Source organism: Elephas maximus, chromosome 17 (genome assembly GCF_024166365.1).
Source record: "Elephas maximus indicus isolate mEleMax1 chromosome 17, mEleMax1 primary haplotype, whole genome shotgun sequence".
In the NCBI taxonomy this organism is placed as follows: domain Eukaryota; kingdom Metazoa; phylum Chordata; class Mammalia; order Proboscidea; family Elephantidae; genus Elephas; species Elephas maximus.
The window spans coordinates 86,601,569-86,628,741 of NC_064835.1; the positions used below are offsets into that span (position 1 = coordinate 86,601,569).

The 27,173-nt window shown below is 44.4% G+C and overlaps 2 protein-coding genes across 7 annotated transcripts; both read right to left on the reverse strand.

The window, feature by feature from the left end:
* Positions 1 to 66: 66 nt before the first annotated feature.
* On the reverse strand, positions 67 to 26,272 carry LIPT1 (lipoyltransferase 1). 5 transcript variants are annotated; one of them, XM_049856561.1, is made up of 3 exons: positions 26,196 to 26,272; positions 7,738 to 8,127; positions 67 to 2,009 (listed from the first exon to the last, which is right to left on the reverse strand). In XM_049856561.1, exons 2-3 carry the CDS (start codon positions 7,869 to 7,871, stop codon positions 887 to 889), a joined length of 1,257 nt encoding a protein of 418 aa, XP_049712518.1. In that variant the 5' UTR covers positions 7,872 to 8,127; positions 26,196 to 26,272; the 3' UTR covers positions 67 to 886. The 5 variants fall into 5 exon arrangements, with proteins under 5 accessions (XP_049712518.1, XP_049712517.1, XP_049712521.1 ...); XM_049856560.1 differs by lacking the exon at positions 26,196 to 26,272 and adding an exon at positions 20,866 to 20,898; XM_049856564.1 differs by lacking the exons at positions 7,738 to 8,127; positions 26,196 to 26,272 and adding an exon at positions 7,356 to 7,722.
* C17H2orf15 (chromosome 17 C2orf15 homolog) lies at positions 9,420 to 26,286 on the reverse strand. Of its 2 annotated transcripts, none has more exons than XM_049856583.1 (2): positions 26,196 to 26,286; positions 9,420 to 13,572 (listed from the first exon to the last, which is right to left on the reverse strand). In XM_049856583.1, the coding sequence occupies exon 2, from the start codon at positions 13,493 to 13,495 to the stop codon at positions 13,220 to 13,222; it is 276 nt and encodes a 91-aa protein (XP_049712540.1). In that variant the 5' UTR covers positions 13,496 to 13,572; positions 26,196 to 26,286; the 3' UTR covers positions 9,420 to 13,219. The 2 variants fall into 2 exon arrangements, with proteins under 2 accessions (XP_049712540.1, XP_049712539.1); XM_049856582.1 differs by lacking the exon at positions 26,196 to 26,286 and adding an exon at positions 20,866 to 20,951.
* Positions 26,287 to 27,173: the final 887 nt, after the last annotated feature.

Sequence of the window (27,173 nt, forward strand, 5' to 3'; positions counted from 1 at the left end):
CAGTGTCTACATGATCTGGTCTCCACTCATCCAACTCAGTCTTGCCCTGCTCTCCCCTTGTTCCCACACGTGAGTTTGCCTGTACTTCCTTCAATACCATGAATAAGCCTCATTTTTTTCTGCCTTAAGGACTTCTGTATGTTGTTGCCTCAGTCGGTGTGGCAGATTGTACTTTTGCAACAATAACTGCCCTGAGATCTCCCATCCCAGAAGTGTGGGATGTGTTATAATGGGACTCTGACATTCCTCTCATTAAGAGGTAGGGGTCTATGTTCCTTTGAACTTGGTTGCATTTCATTGCAGCAGAAGTGATGCCATGTTACTTCTGAGGCAAAGTCATGAAGACAATATAGCTTCTGCTTGGCTTTCTGGGGTCACTTGTTCTTAGACTCATGGCAACCTTATGTATAACAGAACTAAATGTCTAGCCCTTAAAACCTGTTGCCATTGAGTTGATTCTGACTCATAGAGGCCCTACAGGACAGAGTAGAACAGCCCCATAGGGTTTCCAAGGAGTGGCTGGTGGATTTGAACCACCAGATCTTTTAGTTAGCAGCCTAGCTCTTAGCCACTGCACCACCAGGGCTCTGTCCTCAGAGGTAAGGAAAACATGCAACTGTGAGGTCAGAGTGTCTAATATGGTACGCACCACCAAGATGGTAACAGAAGCAGGAGATGAAGACACAAATGTGTGCCAGGTGTCAAGATCAGTGAAGAAAGAGTATCCTAGAGGTCAGCAGAAAACACAAGGATGGGTGATAGACAATTTCAAGTGGGGAGAAGTTACTCAAAGATGCTAAGACTTTTTTTTAAGAGACATGCAATGTACATTTAAATTTTTTTATTTTCTCATCTAAACCATCACTATTAAGACATTTACTTTGAATCACATTATTCCCTTCATTTTTTCACAGAGAATATTCCATTTACTATATAGTTCATGGTCTCCTGGACATGTTCTCAGTAATATATCCGTTAGCATGGTAGTTTCGATGGGGCAAAACTTACTGTCGATAAAACGTGAATTTAATTTGTCACAAACTTCCGGTGGCAACCAATGATCAGGCGCTTTGATATTACAGGCCAGGATTCTTCCATTCTTTATGTCTACGTGTACTTTAATTTCCACGTGTGACTGCCCATCTAAGACACTGAAGGAAGTGTTTATACTGAACTTGGGAGTTCTGCCATATATCCACTCCCAAGTTTGCAGTTCTTTGGCTTTGCTGTTTATCCCAGGAAACAGCATCTCATCTGCTGGGTTTATGAGGTTAATGTGATTATCAATCTGATGATGAACGGCGTACTCGGCAGCGACAGCACTGACCAGTACTTCACAGGTCAGAGTGGGATCTTTTTCCACAAGGTTTTTTACTGAGGAAGGTATGCTGGCAGTGGCGTTGCTCTTGATGCCTTGGTAAGGACTCTTGAGCAAAGAGGACAAGAAGGTCCCATCAGTACTACATAATAAAGTGCAGTGGTGATAAGCAGTAGTCCGGCCAATCTTAGAAGCGGTTCCTGAGATTTTAAACTGTCCATCGAGTAAAAGGTCAAATCTTTTGGTAGCCTGCACATCCAGCTGGGGCCGGACAGCCTTCAGCGCTTGCACAATTAATTTCAGGTTTTTCATCCTATCGTACTTGCTCTTAGTTGTAAAGAAAGTCAGATTGATGTTACCCATATCGTGGTAGACTGTCCCTCCCCCGCTCCTTCTTCTAGCCAGTTTTACACCTTCTTCTCTCATCAGATTCAGGTTACACTCTTGCCACGGATTCTGATGCCGACCAATTACAACAGAGGGAGAATTTCTCCAAAAGAAAAGAACTGGATTGCCTTCTAGATTCATATGGTCATGGATCCAATCTTCTACAGCCAGGTTTTGGTAAACATCATTGGAAACGGACTGTAAAATGAGCCCGTTTTTCACTGTGCCTTTTAAGCCCGCTGCTGGGACCTGGCGGTTACAAACTAACTGGAAGCAGTTCTTCACTGGACGTGGGGTCAGCATGCTTTTAAAAACGGGAGATAAACAAATTAACTGATTAAAAAGGAAAACTATATTTTCTAGCCATCAGTTCTTGGCTATTTCATCCAGATTTACCTAATCCTCTAAGTAACTCATCTCGTTGCCTTTCTCACCTTTAGCCGTATCACTAGTCTCTGGCAACTCTACAAGAGAGTACTCAAAGCAACAAGTGATGACAAACCTCAGAGACTTTCCGTTCAAATGGAGTGAGTGCATAGATTTTTCCAACAATTGTGCTACGAATACATTACATAATATTATCCCAAAGCCAAACAAATTATTTTGAATTCACAAATAATATATGTTCATTGAGAAAAATGAGATAAGCAAAAAGGAGAAAGTAAAATAACCTGTAATCCCACTATCAGGAGATCATCACAGCTAACGTCTTGGTGTGTTCTCATTCTTTTTTGTGCACGTCTACACACACACACTTTTCCCACCCAAAGTAGGATGGTACCATTACTTCACTCAACACCAACCATGCACTTACGTCATCTTCGTTGTGTAACATTCTGTGGTCAGATGTACCACAACTTACTCACTCGGTGGTTTAGTTTATCATTTTAGGTTGTTTCTAGTTTTTCTGTATTATCACTAACGTATTCATGAACATCTCTGTGGACAGCTTTCATTATTACCTCGTAATTTTTTTTGGAGTCCCTGGGTGGTGCAAACAGTTAAGCGCTCAACTACTGGTAAAACCCATGTGAAATTGTTCACTACAGATTGGTAAGTAACACAAGTAAGCCCTGCGTACCACGCTTACTGGTTAATCTGACCCTGCTTTGAACTCACCCAGAGGTTCACCTAAGACAGGGCTGGTTACAGCCCTGAAAACCCTATGGAACAGTTCTATTCTGCACACATGTGGTCGCCAGGAGTTGGAAATAACTCCACGGCAACTAACAAATAATACTTAAAAAAAAATCCCTATTTGGCTTTGGAAACCCTGCTGGCATACTGGTTAAGAGCTACTACTGCTAACCAAAAGGCCAGCAATTTGAATCCACCAGGCACTCCTTGGAAATCCTATGGGGCAGTTCTACTCTGTTCGATAGGCTGCTATGAATAGGAATTGACTCAGTGGCAATGAGTTTGCTTTTATTTGACTTTGGGATATATGATTTATTGGAAGCATACCTGTTTGATTTAGATCACTGTTAAATTAGAATGGTGCTCCTGAGACCAGGGAACAAAGTATCAGAGTATGGAGGGTTAAATGGAGAAGTTATGAGCAAACTTATTACATGTAGACACTTTGCATAATTCTTGTCAGCAGTGCTGGTGAAATATTAGCTGGCAAAATGTTGAAAATACTAGATATAATGAGGGATTTTTACTAGCTTTGATCTTTTAATAATCTTTTTATTCCAATTGTTTCTCAGGATGTTCATCATTTTCTTTTCGATCGAAGAATTGAGATAGAACAAGTTACTGACGTCCATAACTAGCCCAAATTCTTAAGTAATGTCTTAGAGATACAATTGCTCGGTTAGAGTCTTCACATTTTCATTATGTATTCTGATAAATTGTTCTATAGAAAAATTGAACAAATTTACACTTCTTCTGTCTAAAAAGGTCAGCAAAGGTTTAATAGATAAAGGGATACTTGAACTGAGTGAAATCTGATGGTGCTTACCAGGCGCATGGGTGTTAGCAAATTCCAGGTGCTATGGATTGAGGTGGGTCCCCTTCAAAATGTGGGTCAACCTGGCTGGGCCATGATTCCCCAGTATTGTGTGGTTGTCCACCACTTTGTCATCTGATGTGATTCTACTATGTGTTGTAAATCCTAACGTCTATGATATTAATGAGGCAGGATTAGAGGCAGTTACGTTAAAAAGATAGGACTCAATTTACGGGCTTAGGTTCTATCTTGAGTCAATCTCTTTTGAGATATAACAGACAGAAGTGAGCAGAGTGACAGGGTGACTTCATTACCACCAAGAAAGAAGAACCAGGAAGGGAGCACATCCTTTGGACTCGGGGTCCCTGTGCTGAGAAGCTCCTGAATACATTAACAAGTTTGCTTGGTGACTACAGACAAAGGCAGAACAAAAGGAGTGGGCTATGTGATTGCCATGTATGATGAGATGGGCGCTGAGGAAACCAGCCCAACCCCTGGGCCCTGGGGAGCTGCTGTCTCTCAAGCAGGTGCTTCCTCCCTCCTGGAGGTGTAGATGCACCCAGGAAACGTGCACCTCTCCTTCACTCCAGGCTTCAGTAGAAGACTGCCATGTCTCTGCCAGGATAAAATCAAGTTTTGAAGGCCTGGTAAAATTTTGTTTCATTAAAGTAACTTTATGTATCTCCCCTCTGATTGGTTAATTACTAACTTTATAAATTTTCCTCAAAGGACAATCTTACTTTCATGTTCTTGTAACACTTTGCTACTACCAATTAGCACTCCATCACATAAAAAGGAAAAAAACCCGTTGCCGTCAAGTGCCCTACAGGGTTTCCAGGAGCGGCCGGCGGATTCCAACGAGTGGACTCCGATTCACAGCGACCCCCACAGGACAGACTAGCAGCGCCCCCCACAGGGTTTCCAAGAGCGGCCGGCGGATTCCAACGAGTGGACTCCGATTCACAGCGACCCCCACAGGACAGACTAGCAGCCCCCCCCACAGGGTTTCCAAGAGCGGCTGCTGGATTCCAACGAGTGGACTCCGATTCACAGCGACCCCCACAGGACAGACTAGCAGCGCCCCCCACAGGGTTTCCAGGAGCGGCCGGCGGATTCCAACGAGTGGACTCCGATTCACAGCGACCCCCACAGGACAGACTAGCAGCCCCCCCCACAGGGTTTCCAAGAGCGGCTGCTGGATTCCAACGAGTGGACTCCGATTCACAGCGACCCCTACAGGACAGACTAGCAGCCCCCCCCACAGGGTTTCCAAGAGCGGCCGGTGGATTCCAACGAGTGGACTCCGATTCACAGCGACCCCCACAGGACAGACTAGCAGCGCCCCACAGGGTTTCCAGGAGCGGCCGGCGGATTCCAACGAGTGGACTCCGATTCACAGCGACCCCCACAGGACAGACTAGCAGCGCCCCACAGGGTTTCCAAGAGCGGCTGGTGGATTCCAACGAGTGGACTCCGATTCACAGCACCCCCCGCCACAGGGTTTCCAAGAGCGGCTGGTGGATTCCAACGAGTGGACTCCGATTCACAGCGACCCCCACAGGACAGACTAGCAGCCCCCCCCCACAGGGTTTCCAAGAGCGGCTGCTGGATTCCAACGAGTGGACTCTGATTCACAGCGACCCCCACAGGACAGACTAGCAGCGCCCCCCACAGGGTTTCCAGGAGCGGCCGGCGGATTCCAACGAGTGGACTCCGATTCACAGCGACCCCCACAGGACAGACTAGCAGCCCCCCCCACAGGGTTTCCAAGAGCGGCTGCTGGATTCCAACGAGTGGACTCCGATTCACAGCGACCCCCACAGGACAGACTAGCAGCGCCCCCCACAGGGTTTCCAGGAGCGGCCGGCGGATTCCAACGAGTGGACTCCGATTCACAGCGACCCCCACAGGACAGACTAGCAGCGCCCCCCACAGGGTTTCCAGGAGCGGCCGGCGGATTCCAACGAGTGGACTCCGATTCACAGCGACCCCCACAGGACAGACTAGCAGCGCCCCACAGGGTTTCCAAGAGCGGCTGGTGGATTCCAACGAGTGGACTCCGATTCACAGCACCCCCCGCCACAGGGTTTCCAAGAGCGGCCGGCGGATTCCAACGAGTGGACTCCGATTCACAGCGACCCCCACAGGACAGACTAGCAGCCCCCCCCACAGGGTTTCCAAGAGCGGCTGGTGGATTCCAACGAGTGGACTCCGATTCACAGCGACCCCTACAGGACAGACTAGCAGCGCCCCACAGGGTTTCCAAGAGCGGCCGGTGGATTCCAACGAGTGGACTCCGATTCACAGCGACCCCTACAGGACAGACTAGCAGCGCCCCACAGGGTTTCCAAGAGCGGCCGGTGGATTCCAACGAGTGGACTCCGATTCACAGCGACCCCCACAGGACAGACTAGCAGCGCCCCCCACAGGGTTTCCAAGAGCGGCTGCTGGATTCCAACGAGTGGACTCCGATTCACAGCGACCCCCCCGCCACAGGGTTTCCAAGAGCGGCTGCTGGATTCCAACGAGTGGACTCCGATTCACAGCGACCCCCACAGGACAGACTAGCAGCCCCCCACAGGGTTTCCAGGAGCGGCTGCTGGATTCCAACGAGTGGACTCCGATTCACAGCGACCCCCACAGGACAGACTAGCAGCGCCCCACAGGGTTTCCAAGAGCGGCTGCTGGATTCCAACGAGTGGACTCCGATTCACAGCGACCCCCACAGGACAGACTAGCAGCCCCCCCACAGGGTTTCCAAGAGCGGCTGCTGGATTCCAACGAGTGGACTCCGATTCACAGCGACCCCCACAGGACAGACTAGCAGCGCCCCCCACAGGGTTTCCAGGAGCGGCCGGCGGATTCCAACGAGTGGACTCCGATTCACAGCGACCCCCACAGGACAGACTAGCAGCCCCCCCCACAGGGTTTCCGGGAGCGGCCGGCGGATTCCAACGAGTGGACTCCGATTCACAGCGCCCCCTACAGGACAGACTAGCAGCGCCCCACAGGGTTTCCAGGAGCGGCCGGCGGATTCCAACGAGTGGACTCCGATTCACAGCGACCCCCACAGGACAGACTAGCAGCCCCCCCCCCCCCACACACAGGGTTTCCAAGAGCGGCTGCTGGATTCCAACGAGTGGACTCCGATTCACAGCGACCCCCACAGGACAGACTGCGAGCGCCCCACAGGGTTTCCGGGAGCGGCCGGCGGATTCCAACGAGTGGACTCCGATTCACAGCGACCCCCACAGGACAGACTAGCAGCGCCCCCCACAGGGTTTCCAAGAGCGGCTGCTGGATTCCAACGAGTGGACTCCGATTCACAGCGACCCCCCCGCCACAGGGTTTCCAAGAGCGGCTGGTGGATTCCAACGAGTGGACTCCGATTCACAGCGACCCCCACAGGACAGACTAGCAGCCCCCCCACAGAGTTTCCAAGAGCGGCTGCTGGATTCCAACGAGTGGACTCCGATTCACAGCGACCCCCACAGGACAGACTAGCAGCGCCCCCCACAGGGTTTCCGGGAGCGGCCGGCGGATTCCCGCTGCCGACCTTGAGGGGGGCAGCCGAGCTCTCGGGAAGCAAAAGGTCCCAGTCCCGCGTGTCCCCAGGCAGGTCCAGGGCCTCCTTAGAACTCCGCCAGGACTCTGGAGTCAGCACAGACTCGGCGGCAGCGGGTCTGTTTGGTTCCGTACCGCAGGTGATTTAACGCAGAAATCGACTCGACGGCACTGGGTCTCCCGACGACGATCGGCGCGAACGCTGCTTCGCCGCCCGGGTCCTCCGTGGGCGCGCAAGGCCGGCGGCCAGGTCTCCACGTTTTCACCCCCCTGTGCTCCGGCTAAACCCTTCCCCAGCGCTCTGCGTAAACCGCGCGCCTTCAGCACCCAGCCCGGCGGACTGAGGCGGCGCGCACGCGGTCCTCCCGCCGCAGGGCCGAGGTCTCCGCTCCCCGCCCGGACTCCTAACCGGGCCAGGAGCTAAGACCGCACCGGCGACAGCCACCGTGCGGCCCGGCACCCCCGCCGGCCAATGCAAGTCGTACGTCCCCAGGAACCCGCTTCCGGCTGCACTCACCTGCCGCTTCCGGCCGTGCCGCGGAGAGAAAAGCCGCCGGCCCCGAGCTCCCGGCAGGCTCCTCGCGTGGCGCGGCCCCGCCCCCGCCCCCCGGGAGGGGCAGCCGGCGGAAGAGGCGTGGCGGCGGACGCCATCTGGTTGGCCGGAGGCGCCCAGGGGAGGCGGGGCCGCTCCGGAAGGACTCAGCGACGCTGGGGCCCGGTGGTTGAGCGCTGCGCTGTTAAAAAGCGGACGGTTTGAACCTGCCATTGCTCCGCGGGAGAAAGACCTGGCGATCTGCTTCCGTCAAGATTGCAGCCTCCGACAACAGTATAGGGAGGGCGTCATGCTTCGTTTTTCCCAGCAAGGGGGAGGGGCTGAGGGGTGCTCGCCAGGTTTCCAAGGGTCCTTCTGAGGTGGCCAAAGACAATGCAAAACCGTGATTAGGGGAGCAGAGGCGCAGGCAGGAGAGGCGGGGTGCAGGGAGGAGAGGCGGGGTGCAGGGAGGAGAGGCGGGGTGCAGGGAGGAGAGGCGGGGTGCAGGGAGGAGAGGCAGGGTGAGGGAAGGCAGGAGAGGCGGGGTGCAGGGAGGAGAGGCGGGGCGAGGGAAGGCAGGAGAGGCGGGGTGCAGGGAGGAGAGGCGGGTGAGGGAAGGCAGGAGAGGCGGGGTGCAGGGAGGAGAGGCGGGGTGAGGGAAGGCAGGAGAGGCGGGGTGCAGGGAGGAGAGGCGGGGTGTAGGGAGGAGAGGCGGGGTGCAGGCAGCAGAGGCAGGGTAAGGGAAGGCAGGAGAGGCGGGGTGAGGGAAGGCAGGAGAGGCGGGGTGCAGGGACAAGAGGCGGGGTGAGGGAAGGCAGGAGAGGCGGGGTGCAGGGAGGACAAGCGGGGTGAGGGAAGGCAGGAGAGGCGGGGTGCAGGGAGGAGAGGCGGGGTGCAGGCAGGAGAGGCAGGGTAAGGGAAGGCAGGAGAGGCGGGGTGCAGGAAGGAGAGGCGGAGGTTTCAGCTTGGAGGGACATTTCGTGGAACGAGTTTAACCCTTTCGTGTCCAGCAGTACGTATAGCGGCCGTGAACTTTTTCAGCCTCTGGTTTATTGGGAAGTTGTATAGGGTCGCTATGAGTCGGAATCAACTCCAGGGCACTGGTTTTTTTTTTTTTTTTGCTGTGCACTGACAGTGCACGCTGCTGCAAGGCAGGGGCCTTTATGACTGAAACCAAAGAAACGGCTTCTGCCTCAAATTACTGCTTTACAGGGTATTGTATGAGCTGTCTGAATTTTTGGCAGGAAAAATAGAAATTCTGAAAATTTCTGTTACACGTATGTACCAACAGACCCCGGTGGTGCCTCTGGAGTATAATTAGTGGTACTTTATATGTACCACTAAACACTTAGGGTAGGCTTGTGGGGGGGGGGCAAGAAAAAAATCCATATTACCTACCAAAAATGCAGACACACCCAATGATTCTGCATCCTTCCATTCATGAAAACACGTAATATCAACAAAAAATTCAAAGCAGAAAATAATTGGGTCACCGAAGGGTTAACAGGCAGGAGTACCAGCAAATATCTTTACTTAACATCTAAAAGGGGTTTTAGGTATCTACTACTCATAGTACAAAGAGCAGATAACTCCACTTGAAAGGTGCAGAAATACAAATTAAAATCAGTTTTAAAAGACAAATTGCATTTAAAGGAATAAACCTTTGTAGTCGTCATGCAGAAATGGTAAAAAGTAGGATGAAGTGGATCAAAGAACAAACACTGAGGCAATGAACGTTTGCACTTGGGGCGTCCCTCATTGCAGTTGGCAAGAAAATCCCCTGGCTCAACCAGATGGGAAATTCCCCCAGCAGCCAAGGTAGCCAAGTAATAGTTAACTATAGCTGCCTAACAAATTGCCTCTTAAAACAATAATTTAATTCCCAACAATGTCGTGGGTAAGTTACGTGATTCCTCTGCAGATTTCTCCTGGTCTTACTCATGTGGCTTCATTCAGCAAGGGTTGGCTGAGCTGGAAGGAGTCTTGGTGGCGCAGTGGTTAAACGCTTGGCTGCTAACAAAGGTTGGTGGTTTGAACCCACAGGAGAAAACGTGGCAATCTGCTTCTGTAAGGATTACAACTGCGTAAACCCCACGGGGCAGTTCTACTCTGTCCTATATAGGGTCATTGTCAGAATCGACTTGAGGGTAATGGGTTTGGGTTTTTTTTTTTGTTTGGCTAGCCTGGGAGGTCCAAGATGACTTTATTCACACTTCTGCAGTTAGTGCCAGCTGGCTGCTGGGACACCTCAGTTCAGACCTAGTTTTGGAAGTACCATTCTGCCACACACTATTGGTTGAAACTAAAATGAGCCTGCCCAGATTTAAGGAGTGGGGTGATGTACCCCATCTCTTGATGAAAGGAGCAGCAAAGAATCTGTGGCCATTCTTTTTAGTCTTCACAGAAATCAAGTTCTCCTCCGTTTAGAATAAAAGCCACCAAGACTTGTCTCTTCACAATATGTTGATCCTGACACTGTGTGACAGGGACTCTATATAAAGACACAGTAAAGACACAACAATACCTCATTTATTAGTACCCTTTTGACTGAAGTCCCTCTGAGTTTTTCTTCCTTTCTTGTATCATATGGATGGGAATGTATTCTGTCGGAAGTTAATCCCACAGGAATTTTCCTAGTTATCATTAGAAATAGCCACACAATACTGTTGCTTTCTGCTTATATTAAAAAAACAAAACAAAACCCATTGCCATCGAGTCGATTTCAACTCATAGCGACCCTACAGGACAGAGCAGAACTGCCCCTTAGGGTTTCCAAGGAGCAGCTGGTGGATTTGAAGTAACAACCTTTTGGTTAGCAGCCGTAGCTCTTAACCACTGTGCCTCCATTCTTACATTACTTCTCCCTAAATTCTATTCTCTGAACCTGAGATGGTAGAGTTTTTTCCTAATTTCCTGCTTAGGTGGTTTTGGGGAATCCCACTTTCTCCTCCCTGCTCAGAGACCTTCTATCTCTTGGTTTTTCTTACCCCCCTCTCCTACTTCTTCAGCTTCTCCACTGGAACCTTTCCACTGAGGCTCAAACATGCTGTACTCTCTTCTTAACAATCCTCCAGTGACTTTTCTCCATCTTCCATTCTGTCTACTCCCCTTCAGAGCCAAGCTCCTTTGAGTCACTACACATCCAGTATCCACTTCCTCACATCTCATTTATCCTTCCACCTACTCCAACATGGCTTCTGCCCCCATTATTCCATCAAAAGTGCTTTTGCTAAGGTCACTGATGACATGTTGCTAGATCCAATGGACTTTGTCTTTATTTAACCTTTCAGTTGACTACCTCTACTTTGAAGGACTCCTGTGGGCAACCTTGACATGACCCTGTCTTGGTTTTACTCCAATCTCACTGCCAACTCTTCAGTCCTCTTCGCCAGCTCCCCCTTCTCTGAGTTCTTTGGGACTTCATTCTATACATTCTCCTTAAGCAGGATCCTTCACCCCCATGGCTTTATATAGCATCTCTGTATATAACTTCAAATTTTATATTTTCAGTCCCGTACATCTAGCTCTCTACTTACCCTGGAAACCTGTTATCTCCAAAACCTGTTCTGCTGAGATCATGCTTTCCTCCAAGGAAGCGCTATACAGCTTGCTTTTTCTGCTAGAAAGCCTTTCTTTTTTCTTACTTCCCACTTCCAAGCCATCACTATGTCCTGACAAATACACCTGGACTCGAACCACTTCTCTGTACCTTGAACTTCACCATCATCTTGGACAATCATGTCACTGCAAACACTATCAATGTCATATCCTCAGAATCCTTACCAATTCCCACAATTACAATCAAGTTTATATGTGTGTCTCCTATTACGTCTCTCCAAAAGCTTTCTGTTTTCTTCATGGCATATCACAGTTTGTATTTTATATACCAAAAAAAAAAAAAAACAAAAACCAAACCCAGTGCTGTCGAGTCGATTCTGACTCATAGCTACCCTATTGGGCAGAATAGAACTGCCCCATAGAGTTTCCAAGGAGCGCCTGGCGGATTCGAACTGCCGACCTTTTGGTTAGCAGCCATAGCACTTAACCACTACACCACAGGGTTTTATATAGTTACTGTCTAATGTTCTGTCTTCCATGATAGACAGACGGTAAGCACTATGAAGGCTTTGGTCATCACTATATCCCCAGGACTAAGCACAGCACCAAGCTCGGTGAACAAATGAATGGTTTATGTGTTTTTTCCCTCTCATTAAAGTATTGTCTTCTACATACGATAAAAAGCAGTATCTTATTGGCTATGTTCTGTCCAACATTTTTTTTGTTTAGTCTAGGTTCAATATTCCCCATAAATACGTTACATTTGCTTAGTATTTTTCTTATTTATAAAATGTTGCTTCTTCCCAAAATAACATGACTTTTCCTCTTTGTTTTTATGAATATTAAGGCGATTACTTAATGGGACCTTAGAGATAATCATTAAATATTAAAGTACTTGAACATATTCAATACATCACCTAAAAAAACCAAACCCAGTGCCGTCGAGTCAATTCCGACTCATAGTGACCCTATAGGACAGAGCAGAACTGCCCCATAGAGTTTCCAAGGAGCGCGTTGTGGATTCGAACTGCTGACCCTCTGGTTAGCAGCCGTAGCACTTAACCACTATGCCCCCAGGGTTTCCATTCAATACACACACAGTATAAACAGTCACAGGTCACTGTATGTCCAGATACAAAATAGTTTTAATATCATCTAACATTACTTGGGACGAGACTGCTGTTTTGAACTACTAGATACTTTAATAAGAACAGCAAACTGATATATAGAAAACAAGATTTTTTAAACACTAGGCTGTTTTTCTAATATTAAATATTCATGGTATAAAATGACAGCATCTGCAAGATAAATTATTACATTTGGAAATAACAATTTTCTAACTCTGAATCAGATTCAATGTGGGGAAAAAAGTTTTAAAAGGGAAGATGTAAAATGTGAAATGCTTCTGAAGGTATGTAATTTACCACTCATTTGCACAGTTTATCCACAGTAATCTTTTACAGAAGAGAAATGCAAAAAATCATGAAGATAAAGTACCCTAAGGCAAAATCCCAAACTGGAAATTTAAGATACAAAATCAGTGCACCAGAAATAGTATGAAATACCAAAGTCAAATTGTTTGGGTGCTGGAAAGTAGCACTTGTTAAAGAAAAACGTTTGATTAAATTGTTTTGGTGCCATTTACTGTTGCTAAAAAGCTCTAGTTTTTTAACAAGGATAGAATATAATACCAGAGAATTCTGCTTTGATTCTTCGAAGGCTTTTTCTCCCCAAAGTAACTGTCTTTTGAATATGCATCATCAAGAAATGCCAAGAAGATTCATAAATAGTAGAAATAAGCAAGTCCTTTTTTTTTTAGGTTTTCCTAAATAAGGTTTAGTTCTCATTCAGCCCCTCGTCCCTTATCAAAATCGATTTTTGGTTTCCTTGGTGATATGTACAAATAACTTCACTCTATATCTGTCATTTCTATTCCATCGCTTTCTTTAACATATACCACTGAACCCAAGGCTTTCTCTGAAAGAGATCCAGTGCCAGTCTCTTCATTTCTTGTCAGGTTTTCTTGGTTCATGTCTTCTAATCTTATTTTCTTGGTGTTTTGGAATAGTTGAGTGACTGGTTCTGGCCTGCTTTCCTCAGTCCCTCGCATTACGTGATCGTCCACTTTTGAATCCACACGCATAGCAGATACCTGAGTAGCAGATTTACTCAGAGAAAAGCCCATTGGGACAGCTGCACAAATATCAAGCTACTCTGCAGGTACCTTTTTTAAGTAGTGGAAATGTTTCTTCAACTTGATTGCTGGAAAAAAAAAAATCAAAATATAAGGAATAAGTGAATATAGCAGGAATTTCAAATACCTTCATGGCAATGTCTGTTTGAATGAAATGTCATGGTGATGGTGCTGAAAATATAAAGTAAAATCACCTTCCACTTCTCAGTGTTTACATTTTCTTTGCAGGAAGTTTTCAAGTTCTATAGACTCTGTTGAAGGTCATTCTTAAAAGGAATTTAAGTACCAGATTTTATGTTTCATTGCTCTTTGGAAAATAATAGTACTTCTCAACTTAGTCTTTTCTATCATCCTTGCTAGCAAAAGTTTTAAACTCATTAATGGGTTAAAGAAATAATTACTGAAGGCTAATCACTCTGCTTACATGTTTTGCAAAAAACAAAGATGTCCAATAAAGATACGGAACTTGTTATTTTTGCTGTTGTTAGTTGCCATCAAGCTGATTCGTGGTGACCTTATGTATAATAGAATGAAACATTGCCTAGTTCTGTGCCAGCTCCATGATTGCTGGTATGTTTGAGTCCATTGTTGTGATTAGTGGGTCAGTCCATCTCAGTGAGGGTTTCCCTCCTTTTCCTTAGCCCTCTACCTCACCAAACATGATGTCCTTTGCCAGTGACTGGTCTTTCCTGTTGACGTGTCCAAGGTAAGTCTCACCATCCTTGCTTCCAAGAAGCATTCTGGTTTTATTTCTTCTAAGACTTATTTGTTTCTTCTCTTGGCAATCCACACTATATTCAATATTCTTCACCAACACCACCGTTGAAACACATCAATTCTTCTGTCTTCCTTTTTCATTATCGAACATTATCCTCTGCTTTGGCCAAGATCCACCTGGCAACAGCAGCATCATCATTCATTCCACATACTTTTCTAAATCCAGCTAGAACTTCTGGGTGTTCCCTGTCAATATACAGCTGCAGTCATTTCTGAATTATCGTCAACAGAATTTTGCTAGCATGTGATATGAATGATATTGACTGATAATTTCTGCATCCTATCTGACTGCCTTTCTTTGGAACGGGCACAAATAATAGGTCTCTTCCAGCCAGTTAGGTAGCTGTCTTCCAAATTTCTTGACATAGACAAGTAAGCTCTTCTAGCGTTGCATTCGTTTGTTGAAGCATTTCAAATAGTGTACCATCAATTCCTGGAGCCTTGTTATTTGCTAATGCCTTCAGTACAACTTGAACTTCTTCCTTCAGTACCAGCGGTTCTTGATCACATGCTACTTCCTAAAATGGCTTAATGTTAACTGATGGTTCTGGCACAGTGGCTCTGTATCTTCCTTCCATCTTCTTTTGATGCTTCCTGTGTCGTTCAATATTTTGCCCATTGTTGTTGTTAGGTGCCATCGAGTTGGGTTTGACTCATAGTAAGTCCATAGAGTCCTTCAGTACTGCAACTCAAGGCCTGCATTTTCTTTTCAGTTCTTTCAGCTTGAGAAATGCTGCTTGTGTTCTTCCCTTATGGTTTTCTACTCCCAGTCTTTTTATATTTCATCTTAATACTTTGCCTTATCTTCTAGAGCCACCCTTTAAACGCTTTTGTTTACTTTAGCTACTCTACACTCAAGAGCAAGTTTCAATATCTTCTGAAATCCATCTGAGTCTTTTCATTCTTTCTGGTCTTCTAAAAAATTTTTATTTTGTTTTTATTGTTGAGATTATACACAGTAAAACATACACCAACTCGACAGTTTCTACATGTCTAGTGACACTGATTAAATTCTTTGAGTTCTGCAACCACTCTCACCCTCCTTTTCTGAGTTGTTACTCCCTCATTAACATAAATTCACTGCACCCTAAGGTTCCTCTCTAATCTTTCAAGTTGCTGTTGTCACTCTGATCCCATATAGATAGTTCTTAAAATAGCATAATACTCAAACATTTTTTTTTACTAGTTAAGCTAAACTACTGGTTGGTTTTAAGAAGACTTGAGTTATTTTCGGTTTAAGATTTAAAGATTATCTCAGGGCGTTAGTTTCAAGTGTTCATCTAAACTTCATGGCTCCAAGGCTGCAGTCCATTAGTTTTAAATTCTGTTTAAATTTACATTCTATTACCATTTCCCCCTTTTGATCAGGATTCTGCTGTAGAATCTTTAATCAAAATGTTCAGTGATGGTAGCCAAGCACCACCCAGTTCTGGTCTTATGGCAAAGGAGGCTGTTGTTGATGGAGGCAATTAGCTACACATTCCATACCCTCCTTATATTCCTTACTCTTCTTCCTGTGTTGCTCCAAGTGAATGGAGACCAACTGTTGTGCCTTAGCTGTCCACTTGCAAGCATTTAAGACCCCAGGCAGTATGCAATAAACAATGAGATGGACTGACAAGTGGTACAACAATGGGTTCAAGCATAACAACGATTGTGAGGATGGTGCAGGTCCAGGCAGTGTTTTGTTCTGTTGCACAGAGGGTTACTATGAGTCAGACCCAACTGGAAGGCACCTACTAACAGCAAGGAGCAAAATATCGAATGACATAGGAAGCATCAAAAGCAGATGGAAGGACTACACAGAGTCACTGTACCAGAAAGAACTGGTCGACATTTAACCATTTCAAGAGGCAGTATATGATCAAGAACCAACGGTACTGAAGGAAGCAGTCCAAGACACTGGTGAAAAATAAGGCTCCAGGAATTGACAAAATACATGTTTCAACAAATGGATGCAATGCTGGAAGCACTCACTGATCTAAGCCAAGAAATTTAGAAAACAGCTACCCAGCCAACTGACTGGAAGAGATCTATATTTGTGCCCATTCCAAAGAAAGGTGTCCAACAGAATGCAGCCATTATCGATCAATATCATTAATACCACACACAGGTAAAATTTTGCTGAAGATAATTCAAAAATGTTTGCGGCAGTATATCCACAGGGAACTGCCAGAAATTCAGGCCAGATTCAGAAGAGGACATGGAATGAGGGATATCACAGCTGATGTCAGATGGATCTTGCTGAAAGCAGAGAATACCAGAAAGATGCTTACCTGTATTTTATTGACTATGTAAATGCATTTGACTGTGTGGATCAAAACAAATTATAGGTAACATTGCGAAGAATGGGAACTCCAGAACACTAACTGTGCTCATGTGGAACCTGTACTTAGATCAAGAGGCAGTCGTTCACAAAGAACAAGGGGATACTATGTAGCTTATGATCAGGGAAGGTGTGCATCAGGGTTGTATTCTCTCACACTTATTCAATATGTACGCTGAGCAAATAATCTGAGAGGGTGGACTATATGAAGAATGTGGCATCAGGATTGGAGAAAGACTCATTAACAACCTGTGATGAACAGGTGACACAACCTTGCTTGCTGAAGGGGAAGAGGACTTGAAGCACTTACTGACGAAGATCGAAGACTTCAATGTGGATTGCACCACAACATAAATAAAATAAAAATCCTCACAACATCATGATCAATGGAGAAAATAATTGAAGTTGTTAAGGATTTCATTTCACTTGGATCAACAGTCAACGCCCATGGAAGCAGCAGTCAAGAAATCAAACGACATTGCATTGGGCAAATCTGCTGCAAAAGATCTCTTTATAAAGTGTTAATAAACAAAGATGTCACTTTAGGATGGAGGTGCACCTTACCCAAGCTATGGTATTTTCAGTGGCTTCATATGCACGTGAAAGCTGGACAATGAATAAAGAAGACTGGAGAAAAACTGATACATTTGAATTATGGTGCTGGCAAAGAATACTGAATATACTATGGACTGCCAAAGAAATGAATAAGTGCTGCTTGGAGGAAGTACAACCATTCGAATGCTCCTTAGAAGTAAGGATAGCAACACTTCGCCTCATGTACTTTGAACCCATTATTAGGAGGGACCAGTCCGTGGGGAAGGACATGATGCTTGGTAAAGCGAAGGGTCAGCAAAAAAGAGGAAGACCCTCAACAGGGTGGACTGACACAGTGGCTACAACAGTGGGCTCAAGCATAGCTATGGTTGTGAGGATGGCACAAGACTGGGCAGTGTTTCGTCCTGTTGTACATAGGATGGCTATGAGACATAGCTAACTCCACGGCCCCTAACAACAAATGGTAGTTCTATTTTTAGTTTTTTTTTTGGGAACCCCGACAGTATTTTCCACAACGATTGTGTCATTTTGCATTCCCACCAGCAATGGGTAAGTGTTCTGATTTCCCAATATCCTCACCGACATTTGTTATATAATTTTTAATCTTAGCCATCTTAGTGGAAGTAAAATTATATTGCATTGTAGTTTTGATTTGCATCGCTCTGACAGCTAATGACGCTGAGCATCTTTTCATGTGTTTGGTGGCTATTTGAATGTCCTTGTTGGAGAAATGTCTATTCATTTCCTTTGCCCATTTTATGATCATCTTTTTTTTGTTAAATTGTTGAAGTTATATATTTGGTTATTAAATTTTTGTCAGATACATGGTTTCCAAAGATATTATCCCAGCTCATCTTTTTACTTTTTTGTTAAAGCCTTTTGATGAACAAATGTTTTTAATTTTCATGAAGTCCATTTATTGTCTTTTATTTTAGATAATCCACTGTTAAAAGCTAGCCCTGACGCTGTTGCCCCTGCTTTTTCTTCTAAGAATTTTATGATTTTACTTAGCACATTTAGGTCCTTAATCCGTTTTGAATTTGTTTTTGTGTATCGTGCGAGGCATGAATCCTGTTTCATTTTTCTGCATGTGGATATCCAATTTTCCAAGCACCACTTATTAAACAGGCTCTTCTTTCCCCATCAAATGGACTTAGCACCCTTGTCAAAAACCAGTTGACCATAGATGTATGGGTTTATTTTTGTATTCTCAACTGTATTCCATTGGTCAATGTTTCTATTGTTACACCAGTAGCAGGCTGTTTTGATTACTGTAGGTGTATTAAAAAAAACCAAACCCAGTGCCATCAAGTTGATTCTGACTCACAGCGACCCTATAGGACAGAGTAGAACTGCCCCATAGAGTTTTCAAGGAGTGCCTGGTGGATTCGAACTGCCAACCTTTTGCTTAGCAGGAGCACCACTTAACCACTATGCCACCAGGTTTCTTTTAAAATCATGAAGTGTGACTTCTACTTTGTTCTTCTCTTCCAACATTGCTTTAGCTATGTGAGGCCTCTTGCCATTCTGTATAAAGTTGAGGATTGGTTTTTTGATTTCTGTAGAGAAGGCTGTTGGAATTTTTATTGGGATTATGTTGGAGGTAGAGATTGCTTTGGACAGTATTGACATCTTAAGACTTCCAATCCATGAACGTGGAACACCTGTCCATTTATTTAAGTCTCCTTTAATCTCTTTGGGCAGTATTTTATAGTTTTCATTGTATAAGTGCTTCACATCCCTGACTGGATTTATTCCTAGGTATTTTATTCTCTTAGATGATGTTGTAAATGGGATTGTTTCCCTAATTTCCCTTTCAGATTTCTCATTGCTGGTATATAGACACCTTTCCTGTCTTTTCAATGATCTTTCACTTTCTTCATGTATGATGTTCTTGATTATCTTCCCACAATTCTGGTTTTTGGTCATTAGTATTTGGTTCTTGAAACCTGTTCTTGAGATTGTCTCTAAATTCAGGCTGGATGTATTCAAGGTTATACGTTGACCCTCATGGACTTGCTTTGATTTTCTTCAACCTCATCTTGAACTTGCACGTGAGTAACTGATGGTCAGTTCCACATTTGGCACCTGGTTTTGTTTTGACTGATCATCTGGCACTACTCCTTTGTTTCCTTCCATGGAGTAGTTGATTTGATTCCTAAGTACTCCATCCACCAAGGTCCATATACTTATTCATTATTAAGGTTGCCCAATCTGTTAAGAGAGATAAGCATGCAACATGGAGGGAGAGCCTGGGAAGTTTCCCAAATGAAGGGGGCTTTGGCCAGGGCTGGGCGGTGAAAGATGTGTAGGAACTGGTAAGCAGAGTTGGCCAGGATGGCACAGGGGACAGGCTTTCTGGCACAGGGAAGACAGCGAAGACTGCAGAATCACCAGCGTTTGCTGGAGAATAGCGATCTCCCAAAGATGCTCAATGTGACATCTGGAGCGGATGTCACAGCTGTGAAAGTATTAACCTACCTTTATAATCTCGTCTTCAATATTTAAGCAGTGTGGTATCTTTTGACAGTTTACAATTCAGTCTCCATCAAGTTTTAGTCATTTACTGACTGAAAATTTCTAAAGATATTTGGAGATCTGTTCATCCATATTTGTGACTTAATGTCTGTGCCTAACCTGTAACAGAACAGTCCTGGGCCGACTATTGTATTCTAAATACGGAAGTTATTCAAGTGTTGTTGCTGTATCAGTTAGATAAAAGAGTATGGATTTGGCTCTCTAGCTACAAGTACAATGTAGCTACGTTTTTAAAGAGTTCTGATGGAATTCTAAATGTAGGTATACCTGTTTCTTAGATTTGGACTCAAAAGTGTTTTTTTTTTTTTTTCCTCATCAAATAAATATCCAACACTACCTTCAAATTAATAAAAGTGGGTGCCTTCTGGTCTATGGTTTCTCCTCTTTAATTAATTAAAGAGGAAATACTCCTCCCAAAAATGTGTAAATTGAATTCCAAAATGAGGAAACAGAGACTGAAACCAAAAGACATGCTACAAAACAAATGGCCTGTACTCCTCAAAACACCAGTGTCAGAAAGACAAAAAGATACAAAACAAATGGCCTGTACTCCTCAAAACACCAGTGTCAGAAAGACAAAAAGAGGCTGAGAACGTGTTCTAGGTAAGAGGAGGCTGAGGGGACTTCCAAATGCGGTGAATGATCCTAAATTGGAAAAGAAAAAAAAAAAAGGTAATATATGGAACACTCCTTGGACAACTGGAGAAATTTGAATGTGGATGGTTTGTTAGATAATCATGTTGCATCAGGGTTAAATTCCCTGAATTTAATAAGTGTATTCTGGTTATGTAAGGGAATATCCTTGTTCTTAGGAGGTACATACTAGAACAGAGGTGAAGGATCAGATCTACAGCTTGCTCTCACTGTTCAGTTATAGAAAATAAGGTATGCAAAATGTAAACATGTGTTGAATCTAGGAGGTAAAAAATAATTGTTCAATTTATCATTCTTGTAACATTTCTGTATGTTTAAACTTTTACAAAATACTAAATTTTAAAAAAGTATAAAAGTCAACAATACTCTATAAGACAACATACTACATTTGAAGTCAACAAAAGTAATATAATGATAACACATAATTATAAACTAATTAACACATCATTCAAAAAAAGGGAGTGAGAAGAAATTAAATGCAATAGGATACATTTGGCTCTATAAATCTCACCTTAAGTTCCCCCAGGGTCTTGTGGACACGAAGAGAGCAAGTCTATTTGGGGGCCTCTTTTTTTTTGGTCTGGCATTCAGGTTGGTATTCAAGAAGAAATATCAAATGCTTATAGAAGAATAAAGGTCCATAAAGAGCTAAATCAATTTGGACAAAAAAGAACAAAGAGACTTGCCTTACCAAATATTAAGACATGCTACAAAAACAATCTACTACAGGTACAGGAACAAATAAATGACCAACGGAATATACCAAAGCTGCAAAATGGACCTAAGTATGTGTAAGAACTTCACATATGATAAAGGAAGCACTATAAGGCAGACGGATGAGTCCTGTGGAGCAGTGGTTAGAGAGCCTTGCTGTTAACTGAAGGTCAGCAGTTCGAACTCACCAGCTGCTCCATGGGAGAAAGGTGTGGCAGTCTGCTCCCATAAAAACTACAGCCTTGGAAACCTTATGAGGAAGTTCTACTCTGTTCTACAGGGTCACTATGAGTTGGAATTGACTCAGAAGCAATGGGTTTAACTTTATAAAGCAAAGAGGATGGAACAAACTATGTTTAGTATGATAAGATAATTAATGTTGACTCACTATGTGGATGAAAAATAAAGCAGGACCCCTATCTTACATACAAAAATACACTCCGAATGCATTAAAAACCTAAATGTGACCACAGGACTATAAAACCAATAGAAGAAAAGGTAGGCCAATATATTTATCACCTTGGAGTGGAGAAGAATGTCTTGAATAAAACCTAAAAAGCTTAAATAATAAGGGGGGAAAACAGATGGCCTTGACTATTCAACATTAGGAACATCTATTCAGTAAAGAGAGTTAAAAAGATGGAAAAGGGACTGGAAGAAGGTATTTGCTATGTGCAAAACTGACAGGGGATTTCATCACTAGAATATGAAAGGAACTCCTATAAATCAACAAGAAAAAGGAAACCCAATAGAAAAACGGGCAAAGAATATAAAGACGTAATTCGCAGGTTGGGGAATCCCATATAGATAAGTACACAAAGAGCTGTTCATACTTACTAGTAACTAGAGACATCAAGTTTAGAAGAACCAGAATGATAAACTTTAGAAGGTGGATAGTACCGAGTACAAGGAGAATGCAGGTTGACAGGAAACCTTATACACTGTTGGTGGAATCATTATTAACGCCCTTCTTTACCTTCTATTCCACATCCAATCCTTCAGTGAATCTGTTTCTACTTCCACCCCTGCCCATCCCTCCCCATTGTACATTCTTCAAACAGTATCAGGAATGAGCCTTTTAAAACACAAGCCAAATCACAGCACTCCAAATCTGATCAACACGCTGTAGTTGTTGCCAATCTCTGAGTAAAACCTAGATTTTCTACATATCTCATCCCCAGGAGGAAACCCTGGTGACATGGCATAGTGGTTAAGAGCTCGGCTGCTAACCAAAAGCCTGACAGTTTGAATCTACCAGGTGCTCCTTGGAAACCCTATGGAGCAGTTCTACCCTGTCGTATAGGGTCGCTGTGAGTCTGAATCGACTTGACGGCAATGAGTTTGGGTTTGTTTTAATCCCCAGCTGTGGTAGGCAGAATAATGGCCCGTTATGGATTGAATTGTGTCCCCACAAAATGTTTATCAACTTGGCTAGGCCATGATTCCCAGTATTGTGTGGTTGTCTACCATTTTATGATCTGATGTGATTTTCCTATGTGCTGTAAATTGTAATCTCTATGATGTTGATGAGGCAGGATTAGAGGCAGTTATGTTAATGAGGTAGGTTTACAGACAGTTATGTTAATGAGGCAGGAAAATCTATAGGATTAGGCTGTATGTTGAGTCAATCTCTTTTGAGATACAAGAGAGAGAATGGAGCAGAGAAGATGGGGACCTCCTACCACCAAGACAGAACCAGGAGCAAGCATGTCCTTTGGACCCAAGGTCCCTTTGCAGAGAAGCTCCTAGACTAGGAGAAGACTGACGACAAGGACCCTCCTCCAGAGCCAACAGAGAGAGAAAGGCTTCCCCTGGGCTGGCGCCCTGTACTCGGACTTCCAGCCTCCCAGACTGTGAGAGAATACTTTCTCTTTGTTAAAGCCATCCTCCTGTGATACTGCTGTTGTAGCACCACTGGATAATTAAGACAGCCCCCAAAGCAGGTGTCCACATCTTAATCCTCAGAATTTCTGAGTATGCTGTGTTACTTAGTGTGGTGAAATGAGTTCCTTTATGTGACCTTTCACTCTGGTTCTTTGGAAAACAGCTTCAGAGATTTTTTTTCCCCTAAGCCCTAAGGAGACAACTTTACCCCAGTTTTCTACCCTAGAAGGTTTGTTACTCTTGTCCAGGTTGAATAACATTTTCTGGGTAACTGTAAACAACTTATGGTTTGATACTTTTTGTCTGCTTCTGGGCTGCAGCTTGCCCTGGGACTGGTATGCACCTTGCAGGGACTGGATTGGTCAATAGGCTATGCAAATTAAGTGTTTGTAGCCTACTATGCAAATGAAGTGTCTGTGGCCTCCCAAGAGGGGATTGGTCTGTTTGTGGCCCTGGTGGGAGTGCCATGCCCTGAAATTGAAGTTTGAGAGTTTGGGCAGTTTGTGTATATAAGCAGCCAAAAAACCCCACAGAAGTTTGTCAGATAGAAAGAAACAGGAATGGAAGCAGAAGGAAGAAAGAAAAGAGAGAAGAAGCAGAAACAGAGAGGTGGCAAGGAACCTTCTAAAAGAACTGTAACACGGGTCAAAGGTTGTAACACTGAAGACACCGAGAGGCCCAGAAGGGGTCCAGTGGCAGAGCTGGCAGCAACAGACAGCAGGGCCAAGAGGAAACTGTCCTGAGAAAGAGAGAGAGGGAGAGAGAGAGAGAGAGGTTTGCACTGAAGGGAGACTTTGCCTACCTGCTTCCTGATGCTGTGTTGTAGACTTTTGATCCTGATCCTGAGTTGTACCCTGTTCCTCAATAAACCACTGAACTGTAAGTATGGTCTGTGAGTCCTGTGTGTCCATTGCAATGGATTATTGAACCCAGAAGTAGAGAGTGCTGTGGGAGGAACGGCTGGTGACAGATTTGATAAAAATGTTGAGAGTGGAGGTATGTTTGACTTCTACTTCATCGGAATCAGTTTTGTGCTGACGGTGATTCTCATTATCCCTCATCCCCTGCCTTTAAGTTAGATAGGTTCTGACTCTATTACTACTCCGACCATTTTGCACTTGGCAAGGGGGATTAAAAGGTTCAGGTAAAATTAAGGAGATTATCCTGGACTGAGTGGTTCCAATGTAATCACAAAGACCCAAGTGAAAGAGGTAGGCAGGAGTGCAAGTGTTAGAGTGACATAATGTGAGAAAGACTTGTCTGGCCATTGCTGGCTCTGAAGGTAGAAAGGGACCACAAGCCAAGGAATGCAGATGACCTGTAGAAGCTGGCACAGATCCGCTCTGAGTCCCCAGAAGGAATGCAGCCCTGATATAACTTTTATTTTAGCCCAACCAAACCCAAAAACCAGATCTGCTGCCTAGCAGCCAAACTCTGAACCACTGTGCCACCCAGAGCTCCTGTTTTAGCCCAGCCTACCTCGTTTTGGAGTTCTGACCTCCACATGTAACTGGTGGCTACTATTTTTGACCGCATAGCTCTCATGTACCAAACTGTTTCCAAGTAATCTTACTGCATCTCAGAACATGCCCAAATATAAACCCAAAACCAAACCCAGTGCTATAGAGTGGATTCTGACTCATAGTGACCCTATATACTTGAAGAAAAAAACAAACAAAAAAATAATAAAAACTCCAACACCCAACAATGTAAAAATTGCAATAAGCAATCAAAAACTACCTGGCAGGAAAACACCACCCCTAACTGGGGGGGCGGGGGGAGTCAGTTAATAGAAATAAATCCAGAAATGACACAGATGATAGAATTAGCATACAAGAATCTTAAAACAGCTATTTTAAATGTATTTCATATCTCCAACAAAGTAGAGAGTAAAGCATGAATATGATTAGGTTGAGAAATAGAAGATATTAAAAAAAATCAAAATTCTAGAGATGCAAAATACAGTGGATGGGATTAACAGTGCCAAAGGAAAGAATAGTGAACTTGAAAAAATAGCAGTAACATCCAGTTAGCATTCAATTGAAAGAAATAAATAGGGCACCAGTGAGCTGTGGGAAACCCTGGTGGCACAGTGGTTAAGTGCTACAGCTACTAATCAAAAGGTCAGCGTTCGAATCCACCAGATGCTCCTTGGAAAACCTATGGGTCAGTTCTACTCTGTCCTATAGGGTCACTATGAGCTGGAATCCACTCGACGGTAACAGGTTTTTCAGTGAGCTGTGGGACAATGGTCAAGTAGCTTAACACGCATGTAACTGGAGTCCCAGACTTTTCTTTGGGGGGGGGGAGGGACAACAGGGAGACAGGAAAAAAGAGAAAAAAAAAAGGAGGTAAAACAGGTTTTTGTAGTGAAGTTTGTGAAATGACAGAAAGAGTGAGGGAATAGACAACCCCAACCTCTAAGGTTGATGAGGCGTGTCTGTCAGAAGGGAGAGAGCTGAACTACCAAATGAGGTTTAGTTGCTAGGGGCATTCACCACTCCTTGGGTTTCCATAAAGGGAAGAAATTTTTCACTTTTTTTGGGTTACAGAAGGAGATTTAATAGTCCTTGATAAGGGGAAAAAAAAAAAAAAAGGAATCTGTACACCCTGTTTTGGCCTTAAAATGATCTCCTCCCTACATTCTTTCCAAGGAATCTTCAGTACCATCCAGTGGCATACATAAACACTTAAACTTTTGTTATTCTTCCCGGAAGAGAAGTACTTTCCTGCTTCCTAAATTAATACCACTCCAAGTCTTCAACTCCAACTGATAGTTTTAAAGTTAGTACATTCTTTCCTATTTCAATAATGCTAAATATTGAGGACCTTTTATTCAAAATAATCCTAGTACCTGAAGAGGAAATAAGAGATTATACAGTATTCCCCCTAAGATAACGTTTCATGAGAGTCTTTGAGAGCCTGTTCTTTGATGGCACATTTTATTAATTAGATGTAATTGTATTTCAGAGGAAGTATGTTCCTTGGGACTCTGACCTCTTTATCTAAAATAACAAAGGCACTCAATTAAATTTTCTAGTAGCTAGCATTTAATACAAACTGCATGGTATCTGAAAATAAATGCTACAAAATATGAGAAAATGTAATGGCACAAATAACGAAAAAATCAGAACAGAGACTGGCAATGCATATGGCACTTATGTTCAAATGTACCTTATGACGAAATTAGTTCTAACATAAAAATTGCCTACCAATAATATGTTTTGGAAAAAAATTACTCACCTGGCAAAGACAGGAACTGTTAGTCTCTTCTAACGTGCGCCTATTTTTGCAACGCACAGGCTTATACTACATCATCAGAGGACTCCTGTAAAAATCCAGTGTCTCTTTCATCTGCAGGAAAAGATGGGAGATGAAGTCACCATTACAGTTCAGAAGCTCTTGGGTTGCTTAAACAGATGGGACATGTTCAACACTAAGAAAAGTTAAGAATACTTTTTAAGCTGGATTCCAAAACATTGGCAATATAATGCAATGCTCATTCTTTTTCACTAAAAAGCTCACCTCTCTACCTTAAGGTAATATAGTTAATTTTAACGTAGCTGGATGGCCAAAAATAATATTACGCCGGGTGAAGTGACTATTCCCAGACTGAAAGCTCCCAGTTGAGAGAAAACCGGATAAAACCAAACCCAGTGCCATCGAGTCGATTCCGAGTCATAGCGACCCTATAGGACAGAGCAGAACTGCCCCAGTTTCAGAAGACACGTTTAAGTGACATTAAACAGGACGACAATCGACGAACTAGAAATACCAAGTGTGGCTGTATACCTATCCTTTTCGTTAATCGTCACCAGTTTTTCTGCAACGGGGAGTCAGAGGACTGGCAGGTGCTGCAGGACTACCGCGCAGGAATCTTTCACTGCTAGCCCTGCCCCTTGTCGATTCAACCCCGAGTTGATGCTGCAGGGTTGGCCCGGCCGTGGGTCCGCAGGCTCCCTAGACTGCAAGGGGTCCCCTCCACCGGGACGGGCCTGCCCTCTCCCGGAGCGCTGCAAGCAGGAGGCCCCGAGCTGGGAGGCTCCCCCCAAACAGGCGCCTGGCTGCGGCAGGAGAACGCACCAACCTCCCGGAGCCCACGGGCAGCTCTGAGAACTGGCCGGTCCACTGAACGTGAGCCCAGACCCGCGCCTGCTCGCCGGTGCAAGCGGCCCAAAGCTGTGGCCACAAAACAGCCGATGCTCCCAACAGCGGAGCTCC